The 13,745-nt window shown below is 39.8% G+C and overlaps 1 protein-coding gene across 7 annotated transcripts in view; it reads left to right on the top strand.

The window, feature by feature from the left end:
* Positions 1 to 13,745, top strand: part of AKAP13 (A-kinase anchoring protein 13) — a 281,375-nt gene that overhangs the window by 204,637 nt on the left and 62,993 nt on the right. For all 7 annotated transcript variants that reach the window (XM_033919577.1, XM_033919575.1, XM_033919574.1 and 4 more), the window contains one exon: positions 3,330 to 3,462. In XM_033919577.1, coding sequence (XP_033775468.1) covers positions 3,330 to 3,462 — 133 coding nt within the window. The remainder of the gene's footprint in view (positions 1 to 3,329; positions 3,463 to 13,745) is intronic.

The raw sequence follows: 13,745 nt of genomic DNA, 5'->3' as shown, positions 1-13,745 counted from the left end.
CAGAACCACAAATACAGAAAAACCGCAAATAACTTTTTCATATGTTATTCGCTGTTTTCTATTAAAAACCATCGTGAATACGGTGAAACCGCGAATAACACGGTGGGAAGACCTGGCCTGTTCCTGAAGGAGAGGCAAAACACGGTGAAGAAAGTGCTGGGAATCAGCGATTTTCTCTGTAAACGCTTGGAATCAGCGATTTCTCTATGCAAGCTGATGTAATTTGGGGGGGAGGAGCCAGCAAGCTAAAAACCGTGAGTAATCGAAACCATGAATGCTGAAACCGCGAATACGGAGGGAGAAGTGTAGTGAATTTTTCCCTCATATTAATAGGACCCACTGTGCTTATTGTTTCAGTAATATTTGAGAAGATCTTGCTGTTCCAAAAGTCTGCTTTTTCTTTGTTCCGATTGATAGTTGCGCTTCATGCTACTTACAAAAAATACTTTCAAACCTCCATATCTGGTAAAAATAAAGTAAATTCATTCATTTCAGGCATGTGGAATAATATATTGTTACAGATAAACATAGTCACACCTGTTTATGCGATAATTTTTGTACTTACTGAACATTTAATCCGTTATGAATCTGATTTGAAAAATAGCATGTAAGACTGCTGATTAGCTTAGACTATAACAAGCGGTAAGTGCAAAGCTTGAACTGTAGATGAAAGGGTCTATCCTGCTAGTGAGGCACGTCCTTGCTCTAGGATTGGTAGCATAGAATGTTGCTACTATCTGGGTTTCTGCCAGTACTTGTGACCTCTATTGGAAACAGGATACTGATGACTCGGTGCTGAACTTTAGGATAGGGCGGGCAGGGAAGTTGCTCTGGGTGCCTCTTTAAGAGCTCTTAAGCTGGGTCTGGTGCTAGGGAAGGAGGAGATATAGTGGAGAGCGTGCACAAATCGAAAGAAGAACCACATGCTTGTACCAGTCTTCTGCTGCCAGAGGTCATACCGTAAGTAAGTGCTTGATTTAGAATAGTTTGCAGTCTGGTGTCTTAGCATTGCTGTACATCATCCTTCCAGGCTTCCTTTACTACAAAAAAAGTAGGCGACGACCTTGCCCAAGATACCACCTAAACTAGAACTATCCCTGCAATCCTCTAAGCATATTTGTGTCAATACTCAGCTGGTGACAGTCAATGATGCTTTAAAAACTGACCATTGCCAGCTAAATTAGACCAAGAATATCCAAGTATAGAAGTTATGCAGTGTGGCAGGCTAGCCAGGAGCAATTAGCACACAAACACCTTTCGTAGAAACAAAAACCACTTTGCTTTATTGTTTGCCTCACACCAAACAAAGAATGTAGCCGTGGCTTACCTTAGCCAGCTGCGACAAGCATCAGTCTGTTTTCCCAAAGCCTGCCTCTAGGGAAAATGTGAGAGTTCCTCTTTCTCCCTTGGGGACCTCTCTAGAATGAGCCCAGCCTGGGGTAGAAGTATCCCTCTCTGTCTGGGTCCCGCCCCTGAGACTCAGCAACTGTTCCACCTCCTCTGAGGTAACTCAGCTCTAAGTTGCTGAACCCAGTGCATCCTGGGATCTGTAGGTTTTTTTTCTTTCTGATTAGCAGCCCCCCTGCTGTCCGGGGGTATACTCGCATGGGTGAGAGAAAATCCCTTAATCTGCCACATGCAGGTACAGCAATATTCAGCGCTATATTTGCATTTGTTATCCAGACAAGTTTAAAGCAGTCTTTTATGCATTTCTACATCCCTGGTTAGCTATACCAGTGCCGTCATAATTTCTAGATCCTCCCTGACTCCACCTTGACATTAAACAGCAATTATGATGACAGACTGATATTCAGTGGTGCTGCTGTCTTTTTAAATTCCACTGAATATTGGCTCATGGACTGTCCAGCTTAATGCCAGACATTGATTAGGGCATCCCTACTGCGGGGTCATCTAGAACCAAAGGGATCTTGGATGTGCTACAGGAAGAATTGTTCTAGGAGTTAGAAATGGGACCCACATGGGATAGAACTATTCTGGACATGGTGTTTATAAATGGGGAAAGTGCTTCCAGTGTTATGATAGTGGGCGATCATTTGGCATCTAGTGATCACCGAATGATGTGGTTCAGTATTAAGATGCAGGAGGAGAAGACTTATTTGAGATTGATGGTTCTAGATTTCAAAAGAATTAATCTTATCAAGATGTATTTTAGAGTCCGGTTCAAATGTGCCTGTGTCATTTTCAAAATTCTCTTTGGCATCTTTATAGATTCTCTTTTGTAAGGGGCGATCAATAATTTAAGCTATCTTGTCCATCTAGTAAAGGTATCAAACCAAAGCTTTTGGTCAATCTCTGTCCTTCAAGTTCACCCAACTTTGGAATGATCTTCCACTTTTTTTTTGTAAAGTTTTAGTTCTCTTTCATCCTTTCGCAAGTCTCTGAAAACCACCCAGTTCACCAAACACTTTGGTAATTAATTCCTCTCCCACTTCTGCTATGTTAATATGTACTTAATTTAATTACTGTTTTATATTTTCATTACCTTATCTAACTACTGTAAACTGAGTTGAGCATTCTTGGATTGAGGACTCGGTATACAAAACTAAGCATTAGATTAGATTAGGAGTTAGTTGGATGGGAACAGCTGAACAAAGTAGAACAGCAGGGAACAAAACTTAAAGGAGCTATTTTAAAGGTGAGAGAAGCTTTTGTTAGAGAAGGAAAAGAAGGCCACTTTGGTTCTCAAATATAGTAGCTGAAAAGATAAGGGGAAGAAGGTTAGCTTTCATAAATTACAAGACATCACAGAAAGAGGAAGAAAGGCAAATATACGTGGAAAATCTTTAAGAAGCTGGAAAAGCCGTCAGAAAAGCAAAGGTGCAAATGGAAAAAAAGATAGGCAATATGGTAAAATTGGGAGGGAGGGACTATTTTTTTATTTTTTTAGATATATAAAATGGAGGAAGTGTCAAAATGACACCGTGAGGCTCAAGGGTGAAGCGGACAAATATGTAAAAACTGATAAGGATAAGGCTGAACTGCTTAACAATTATTTCTGTTCTAAAGTAGCATATTGTTTTCAGATCATACCGACGGTGGATAAAGGACATACGAGGCAACAGGAAGAATGACCTTTTTGTAACAGAATTATTTCCTGTATCATGATTTTTACTTTTGTTTCTGATCTTAGCTGAAATAGTGTTAAGCTAACTGACCCGATAAGAGCCTGACTCTCAAAAATAAGTCACAATTGTATTGGTACTTCCCATCAAAAGTCTGGCTTCTTAAACTGTACTTTCTACCTAGTCTTAGCTACTAAATTATCCATATGATACACAACAGCAATCTCCTGTTTTCTGTTCATCTAGTATATCTGAAGAGAGCTGTAACCAGTTACCTCCCAGTCCTTCCCGGAAAGACGTAGATGGGAAGGGTCCAACTAAAGTCAGTCGTACCTTCAGTTACCTCCGGAATAAAATGTCCAGCAACAAAAAGAGCAAAGTAAGCCTCGTTCATGCCATGTGTTTTATTGTTGCGATTGGTAGGGGTTCAGCACTTAAAGCAGTATGCTGAATTTATCTGTGTTGATAGGCGTAAGCGTGCTGTGGTACAGACTTAGCATAATTACTGGTCCCGGTACTTCTGATCCAGTAGTAGTAAAACAGCAAGAAAAAAAAATTGCTTAACAGTACATAGTGTAACACAGTCTGCCACCTCCAGTGTCAACGTGCATTAAAACATCTTATTATTATTATTTATTATTCTATTGTCCATTCATTATGAATTTTTGGAAATCAATTTGGGACCAAATTAACTGTTTATTAGATAACCCAGTGGCATTATCATATGACACTGTGCTGTTTGGTATGGCAATGAGAGCAAAAAGTCAGATATCTACAAATAAGAACAAATTATTACTTATAATGACTGGGGTTGCCATTCAACAAATTACATCTAATTGGAAAAATTGGAATAGATTAAATTATAATTTTTGCTGGAACTCCTTATGTCATATTTATAAAATGGAGAGACTTATTGCAATACAACAAGGTTGTTTCAGGAAATTTCAAGACATTTGGGAGCCTTTAACAAAGTATTGTAATGATTAGAAAAATCTTGTTTCCCTTAAATTTACAAGTTCAATTATGGGATGGGAGGGAGGGTATTTTTATTGTTACATGTTGTATAAGTATTATATGATTATATGATAAATAAGGGTGGGGAGGGGGGAGATAAGAGAATATTATATGTATCATTGTTGATTATTAAGCGATATATTTATGGTTATTTGTATGGATAGTTATCACACTTATTATAAGTTTAAAAATGAATAAAGATTTATTAAAAAAAAAAAAAAGAAAAAAAAACCCCAAAACATCTTAATCAATAGCATAATAAGTAAGCAAAGGTGAAACATATTGACTGGTGTTTTGCAAACTTTTTTCACTGCAGCACACCAAGTTTTGGGCCGCATGTAGAGGGTTACTATGGTACTTTGTGTGTCTAAGTGCTTTGAAAATGAACCTCTATATTCCTTAGCCTATGGGGCTTTCCTTTTGAAATTCTATAGATGAGATTCCTTTTGGGATGTGGTTTTTTAAAAAAATTTTTAAATGAGAACGATGTAGCCTGTCATGATAATCAGCTCATATGTCCATACAAATAGTGCCTCCTAATACCTTGCCGAAGAACAAATTTATTATCAAAGGAATCTGTGTGTGTGTGACTCATCACCACTAGGACATTGTGCAAATGAAGCTAGTTCTGTTTTTTTTTGAGGTAGAAGACACATGTTCTGTGGTCAGCTCTAGAGCTTTGCCACAAAGTTGTCTTGTATTATACATGACTTGAACCAGCTTGGACAACTGACGGCTCAGCAAGAGGTAACAACCCCCTCCTCCCCCCCAAAAAATAAAGTGGAATAGTGCACACTTACAGTAAGACCCAGTCACATATTTTATCCATTCATAGATTCAGGGATGCCTTTATGTGAGATTCTGTTGATCAGTAAGTGAAGTCTGATGGTGTAAGTGTGAGCACCAATGGTATGACGTATACATGAGACTCTTTCTCTGGAGCTAATCTTGGGGATGTGTGTTTGTCAGCAGTATGTTTTGGAAACTGTGTGTATGTTATGTATTTCAGAAGATCATGGGGGGAGGGGTGTAGTGTGGGGTGAGGTAGGGGTGTGTGGCCCTGGGCATATAATCTTTTCTCTCCCTTACACATCCCTCATTATTTTCCACCAACTCCCTGTTCCTCTCTTGCCCCATTCTCCCTCTCTACTCCTCTTCACTTTCCTTTCCCTCCATCTGACTTTTTTTCTACCATCTCCCATCTTCCCTGCTTCCATCCCCTCCTACCCCACAAAGGTCAAGAGAAAAATATATTTTGGAAATCCTTATAAAATGAAGGACTGAAAAACCCTTGCAACAGCTTGGACAAATGTGTTCCCCCCCTTTAAACTTTTGCAGTAGATAGGAAGGAAGCCACAGTGGGAGGGTCAATATTCAGCTGGCTGACTTGAGTGGAAATTCAGTGCTGGGCCATATCTAGGTTTTGTCACTGAATGTCCAGGTTTGAGGAGCCAGCTAAAGCATAACCAGTTAAGTGAAATATAGTGCATTAAGACAGGACTGATATTTGTGGTCTCATTTATTTTTTTTAACTCACACTTTATTAATGCAAAACCAACCCAAAGCTTACAGACATCAACCAGGTACACTGTGGGTTCTTCAGCTCACCTGGAAATCACAGTCCAAATATAGTACAGACCCCCCACCCCTCTCCCAAACTAAAGACAATAAAGTCCATAACTGGAACAAAAAACAGCTTCACCAGTCTTCACATTGCCTCCACAATCTTGCAAAGGAATCTGTCGATGCATCAAATAGGCTGTCAGATGATACATCTCATACCAACCATCCAGTTTCGTAATCACTCTTGTCCACTCTGGAGAAGACAAATGTTTCCACACCGCTGCTGCTGCCACCACTCTCACAGCCGTAAACCGCAACTTACAAAATTTATCCTCCTCACCGCCACCCCAACCGGTGGAAGATTCAGCAATGCATTTTCCACTCCGACAGTCAGTGGTATGTCCAGGATCTGTGACAGCATCTGGGCAACCTTTACCCAATATCCCCTGATCTTCCCACCACATATGAATGTAAGTCCCCTCCACCCCACACCCCCACCAACACTCTCTAGATCAGTGGTTCCCAACCCTGTCCTGGAGGACCACCAGGCCAGTCGGGTTTTTAGGATAGCCCTAATGAATATGCATGAGAGAGATCTGCATATAAAAGAGGTGCCAGGCATGCAAATCTGCTCCATGCATATTCATTAGGGCTATCCTGAAAACCCGACTGGCCTGGTGGTCCTCCAGGACAGGTTTGGGGACCACTGCTCTAGATTGCTGAGTTGAACTGGGGTATAATACCACCGAAAGAGCACTTTGTATCCATTTTCTACTATTACAGTTGCCAATCCAAGCGCTCTTGTCCTCTCCCACACAGACAACCATTCAGCCGCAGACAACCCCCTACCCAGATCAGATTCTCAGGCTTCCACATATCTCAAAGCTCTCCCCCCTCCCACCATTTAAATAAGCATAGACGTGGGAGATAAGACCTTTGGGAACTTTAGGCGCCGTCTTCCCCAGAGATAGATTCTCCAACAGCCCTGAACTTTGAATATAATGTTGGACCTATAGAAAAGGGAAAAGATCTCCTCCCTTTAGCTTGTGGTCCCATTTATGAGGTTACCTTGGCCGGTTAAGTGCTGAATATCCAGGGCTGTGGAGTCGGAGTCAAGGAGTCGGAGGAAATTTCGGGTACCTGGAGTCGGAGTCAGAGTCAGAAGTACAAAAAACTGAGGAGTCGGAGTCGGAACATTTATCTACCGACTCCATTTTTGAACTTAGCATACCAATCACGAGCGATTCTTTCAGCTATAGCACCCACTGTATACACAGCACAAATGTTGCGAGCAGCTTCTGCGGCCTTAGAACCTTGATTAAAAGCAAAAAGAAGGTGGTGTCGAAAATGCTCATTTCTCTCAACTTGACATTCCATTTTAACGATCTGAAAATTAACCAGTTCTGTGGAGTCGGAGTTGGAGTCGGAGGAAATTTCGGGTACCTGGAGTCGGAGTCAGACGTACAAAAAACTGAGGAGTCGGAGTCGGAACAGTTATCTACCGACTCCACAGCCCTGTGAATATCGACACTTAATTGGCCAAATGTTGGGAACACCGCAAAATAGCCAGTTTTAAGATGGGCATTGACCAGTTAAGTGCCACTGAAAATGACCAGTTCACCCCAAAGAAGCAATTTAACCAGCCAGAAGCAGTTTCTGTCTGGTTAAATTGCTTTGAATATCAACCCGTAAATGTGTTGTGGTCCGAAATTAAGCTAGAACATTTTGGCCTGAATTCAAAGCATTACATATGGTGCATACATCCTGATAAGGTACAGCACTGTATGTTATCTAGAAAACACTATCCCTACTGTGGAGCATGATAGTGGCAGCATCATGTTACAGGGATGTGTTACATTGGCATGGATGGGGTACTTGTCAGGACAGAAGGGACAGTGATTAGAAAGAAATACAGGAGAGGCATTGAGGAAAACCTGCTGCCCTCTGCAAGAAAGCTGAATCGGTATTAGAATTTACATTTCATCATGAAAATGCCCTGAAGCACACATCAAAATGCTACAGAGGAATGGCTAAGTAGCAAAAAAAAAAACCAACCCAAAACAAACCACCAACCCCTCATAATTCTCTCCCCCTCTGCTCATCACCCTAGCCTGCAGTTTAACCATCCCCCACTAACTGTAACCCCTACCCTGGCATCCTGTTTGTGTCTTAATTGATGAGATAGTGAGCTCATTCGAGCAAGGACATAGAAACATAGAGTATGATGGCAGAAAAGGGTCGACGGCCCAACAAGTCTGCCCACTCAAGAACCCTCCCTCCCTCGAGAATCCATCTTTTAAGCATTCCTCTGGAGTGATCCCACCTGTCTGTACCATCGTCCCTTGAAGTCGAGTGTGTTATTGGCCTCGACTACCTGACGTGGAAGACCATTCCATTGATCAATTACCCTTTCGGTGAAGAAGTATTTCCTGGTGTCCCCATTAAATCTTCCCCCCCCGTGAGTTTTAGCGGATGCCCTCTTGTTGCCATGGGACCCGTAAGAAAAAAGTTTTCTTCCTCCACCTCAATGCGGCCCATGATGTATTTGGATGTTTCTATCATGTCCCCCCTTTCTCTGCGCTCCTCGAGAGAATATAAGCACAGCCTGCTCAGACGTTCTTCATATGGGAGATCTTTAAGTCCTGAGACCATCCTAGTGGCCATTCGCTGAATCGACTCTATTCTCTTCACATCTTTTTGATAATGTGGCCTCCAAAACTGAACACAGTACTCCAGGTGAGGTCTCACCATGGATCTGTACAACGGCAGTATGACTTCAGGCTTTCAGCTGATGAAACTCCTTCTGATGCAACCCAGCATTTGTCTAGCCTTTGAAGCTTTCTCCACCTGATTGGCAGCTTTCATATCTTCCTGGATGATTACTCCCAAGTCCCGTTCTGCTACAGTTCTTGTTAGGTTTTCACCATTCAGGGTGTATGTTCTGCATGGATTTCCGCTACCAAGGTGCATTACCTTACATTTTTTGGCATTATAATTCAGTTCAATACAATTAGAAACCCTTCCCAATCAAACACATAAACAATATAAGTTCAACAGCCGTTGATAGCAAATGTTTAAATATATATCATAAAGGTAATTCAAAAAACTTTTTTATTCATATAACAATGTCATAATATCATCATATCATTAAGTATAAAATCCATAAATATTAGCATATACACATATAGGACAAAACATAAAACACAGACAAGGGCTTCGTGATCATGAGAAAAAAAGGGGGGAGCAAAAAACTAAAGATCAAACCAAAAAATAATTAAAGCAACAGGAAAAGTAAAAACTTGAAATCAGTTCAGAAGCTGACTAAAGCAGCAGCACAGGTGAAAGTGAAGTTATTCAAAATTCAACAAAAAATATATTTAAAAAAACTAGAACTGTTTGAAAGAGGAAGGAACTCTTGATCATATGTTCTTCCATTGTACTTTGGTCCGTTCTTTTTGGTCCAAAATCTGGAATACCATACAATCTATCACCAACTGCTCAGAAGAGATTTCTATGGACATTATAATCCTTCGATCTCAACACCCCTGTTTCGCGCAATCAAATTGTCCTCCTAAACTCATTGATACTATGTTTGTGACTGCTCTCATGCATATTCTGAAAAATTGGAAATCATCTTCGTTATTAGATTATACTTTTTGGTGGAACTCTCTATGTATGTACCACAGATTTGAATCATATGCATATGAAAATAAAATTTCACTCCATAAATCCATGAATTGGAAAAAACAAAAAATCACCCTGGTCATTTTTAGATTCATATGTACATTCTACTATGTCTTCTCCTCTCCTGTCTTCTCCTCTCTTTAAAAATTTTTTTTTTTTTTTTTTCTTTCTTTCTCTCTTCTTTTTTCCTCTCTCTTTCAATTTTTACTTTGTCCTATTTCACTTTCTATTGTCATACATCACCACAAACAAATCCAATACTCTGAGCTTTTCTTAATAATATGGGCCTTTATAATTAACTGTATATTAATGCAAAATGTTATACTACTTTTATGTATTTGAATTGCTCCTTGTATTTTTTTTTTTAAAATACTGAATAAAAATTTATTGAACTCAAAAAAAAAAAAAAACTAGGTCCAGATAAATCCAAGTGTGCAGAGAACCAGTGTAATCGCTAGAACACCAGAAAAATCCAGATGTGCAAAGAGCCAATGTAGTCAGTGGAATAAAAGTGCAAAATAAAGTTCACAAAAAAGAGCATCAAATCTTCACACAATCGGGAAACCCAACAAACTATAGGCTACTAATCCTAGTCCTCTTCTTAACTCAACTTTCCTCTTTCCTTCTTCCCTTGACACAGGCCGTGTTTCGAATTTTCTTTCTCAAAAGTATTTTGTTTAATTTTGTGATGTCAGCTGGCTTCGGTTTGAATCTACCGTAATTATTTTAGTTTCCCTTTGAAGCCTTGCATTTCATTTAATTTAACTCTGTGATGTCAGCTGGCTCTGATCCGTATTTAATTATTTAAGTTTAATTCTGGCATCTTGCCGTCATGACGTTTGCGTGGTGACGGCGAGCACTGTGTTTGATGAGCCGCATTTTGATCTCCTGCCGGTAGGTCTGCCTTTGTTTTTGTCTTCTTATACGTTTTTGCTGTATTCATTATTTACTTAGGTACGTTGATATGCTCATTTCTTGATTTTAGCGTCATTCCTTCCTTTTGAGAAAGAAAATTCAAAACACGGCCTGTGTCAAGGGAAGAAGGAAAGATATTATTACATTGTTATATGAATAAAAAAGTTTTTTGGATTATCTTTATGATATATATGTAAACATTTGCTATCAACGGCTTTTGAACTTATATTGTTTATGTGTTTGATTGGGAGGAGTTTCTAATTGTATTGACTTTCAATGCCCCTATTTTTCTTATATTTTTCTCTCTGTTTGTTTAGTTGATTAAAATTCAGTTGCCAAGTAATGGACCATTGTTCCAGTAAAAGTAGGTCCTGCTCCATAGTGTTGGGCATGGTTGCGCTGTCAGGTTTTGCTTCGCTGCCCATAACTTTGCATAGTTTAGCATCATTGGCAAATAATGTAATTTTGCCTCAAAGTCCCTGAGGCAGATCCCTTACAAAGATATTAAATAGTATCGGGCCCAGGACCAAGCCCTGCGGTATTCCACTGGTCACTTCCGACGTTTTTGAGGGAATACCCTTTACCATCACCCTTTGAAGTCTGCCGCTAAGCCAGTCTTCTACCCATGCAGTCAGTGTTTCTCCTAGGCCAGGGGTGTCCAATGTCGGTCCTCGAGGGCCGCAATCCAGTCGGGTTTTCAGGATTTCCCCAATGAATGTGCATTGAAAGCAGTGCATGCACATAGATCTCATGCATATTCATTGGGGAAATCCTGAAAACCGGACTGGATTGCGGCCCTCGATGACCGACATTGGACACCCCTGTCCTAGGCCCATCGTGTTCATCTTGTTCAATAACCTACGGTGTGGGACACTATCCAAAGCCTTACTGAAGTCTAAATACACGATGTCCAGGGACTCTCCCCCATCCAGTTTTTTTTGTTACCCAGTCAAAGAAGTTTATCAGATTGGATTGACAAGACCTTCCCTTCGTAAAGCCATGCTGGTGGGGATCCCTTAGTCTTTCGTCATCCAGAATCGTATCCAATCTGCGTATGGCTGGTTTTACATTACATTAGTATTTCTGGATCTCTAATATGCCCCAGGAGTTCAATGCGATTTACAATTTAGAAGAGCCCAGCCATATCCAGGGATTACATTATTTCATTAGGGTTCATGGCACAGATAGCTTGGTTTGTATTCTTGTAGGCGTATGATTATGGCATATGATTTGGAGAGAAGATTGGCTATTTCTGGTGTTGTAGCCTTGATATTATAGGTTCTGATGTTCTTTTCCAATTTGTAGGAAGCTTGGTCATCTATCGAGATAGGAGAGGCAATTTGATTACAATAATAAAGCTCTCTAGAAAAAGATATGCTAGTTCAGTGGTCTCAAACTCGCGGCCTGCCAGGTACTATTTTGAGGCCCTCGGTATGTTTATCATAATCACAAAAATAAAATGAAAGTTTCTTCATCATATATCTCTTTAGCTATAAATGACAAAAGGAAAGATTTATAAACTATAAAGAGTTTTACCTCATACAAAATTGTCATTTTATTAATAAGACATTAACTATTTTTTCCTGAGGCCCTCCAAGTACTGCCAAATCCAAAATGTGGCCCTGCAAAGGGTTTGAGTTAGAGACCACTGGGCTAGTTGTTGCTTCTGAGATGATTGCAGTGTTTGCATCATGTTCTACCTCTCGGGTCCTCTTCTTTAAAAGAAATTCTACAGCATTCATAAATCATTTTCATGACCAATTTTCTGACTTAAAATTATAGAGAAGGATTCTCCAGCCAAAAATAGCCCTATTCATTAATTTTATCAAATGTAGGAAAAAGTCTTAAACAGGGTATAAGAAGCTTGAAAGAATAATAAACTCAGCAACTCCGGAAGACAGGCTTAGCTTAAAAGGGTTTTTTTTTTTTGCACTGTTTGTTTTGTAAAGGGAAGAGGAGGCAAAGTTATAAGCTTAATGAAAACCTTCTAACATGCAACTTTGTGCAGATCAGTATCTTTCAGGGTCGATGTTTAGGGGTTGAGGGTGCAACAGGGCAATTGCTTTGAGCCCCTAGACTACAAGGCCTTTAAGGAAGCTGAAGAGAATACAGCCTGCTGGTGAGCTTTGGGGCCTCCAACTAAATTTCTGCCCTGGGGGTCCAACATGTTTAATACCAGCTATGCACCGAGGACCTGCTCTAATCAAGTAATTAAAATCCAATAAGAGAGAAGATATGTACTATTCTGAAAATTTAATTAAATGTTAATGGAGAAACCATTTAAAAGAAACCATTAAGTTATGATATTTTTGGTCTCGTGGCTGACACTGAAGTTTACTATACATCAATTTACTTTATAGTTATTTAAGGGCCTGGCATGGAATGGAAACGTCAAAACCTTTTTAATAAAAGTCCTTTTTTAATTTTTTTTTAAAAAAACCCCAACCAAAAACAGGAGATGATTTTCTTTCACAAAATGTTCTGTTTAGATCAGTGGTTCCCAACCCTGTCCTGGAGCACCACCAGGCCAATCAAGTTTTCAGGATAGCCCTAATGAATATGCATGGAGCTGATTTGCATGCCTTTCACTTCCATTATATGCAAATCTCTCTCATGCATATTCATTAGGGCTAGCCTGAAAACCCGATTGGCCTGGTGGTCCTCCAGGACAAGGTTGGGAACCAGTGGTTTAGATGATGATGTCAAGACACCAGTCTGCTGTGTGTATGGATGGCAGAACCTGGGACTACTGCAGAAGCAACATATTTAGGGAAAAATAATTACTTCTGCCAGCTTTCTGCTAATCTAATTTAATCCCAGTCTAATCTGGTAAACTTTTTAAGGTCCAGTATTTTCTGTGCATGTTGATAAATCACTATATCTACTACAAAATCACAACTTGATAACTCAGAATGAAATGCCACTTAAATACTCATCTTTTTGTGAAGATTCAGCTCTAAAATTCTCTGTCGGAAGACTGCATCCAACATATTTCACCAAATAGGCTGTTTCGAGGAATACCCCCTTAATTTGCCGACTGCACCATCTAGATTGGTAAACTTTCTTTGATAGGGAAGAAGCGTTCATGATATATTGCTTCTATAAAATAGGCACCACACATATGCCTTTGTCTTCACAGTCAAGATGACCCTGGTAATTATCCTCAAGGAGGGCAATTTATGGCAGGATGCTTGGATTGAACATCCAAGAAGGGCATCTATTTTATCCATATGTTTTATAATGGCAATATTTGCATCTATGTGCCTTTGGGCTTCTAGAACCAGCCGCAGTATAATGCAAATTCAAATGTAGAAACTTATACCTGCCATGAAGGTGATGTAATCTGTGCATATATTCCACATGTGGACTTGTGCATTTTTATATAGCGAATGTGCATCATAGCTCTATCTCCACCCTATCCAACCTTTCTTTCCCCTGGGCACACAATCTATATATAAAAGTATGTATGACCTTTTGATGTGTGTA

This window comes from Geotrypetes seraphini, chromosome 14 (assembly GCF_902459505.1).
Source record: "Geotrypetes seraphini chromosome 14, aGeoSer1.1, whole genome shotgun sequence".
NCBI classification, from domain to species: Eukaryota; Metazoa; Chordata; class Amphibia; order Gymnophiona; family Dermophiidae; genus Geotrypetes; species Geotrypetes seraphini.
The sequence above is the reverse complement of the archived record's forward strand: the minus strand, read 5'-3'. Positions and strand labels throughout refer to the sequence as shown.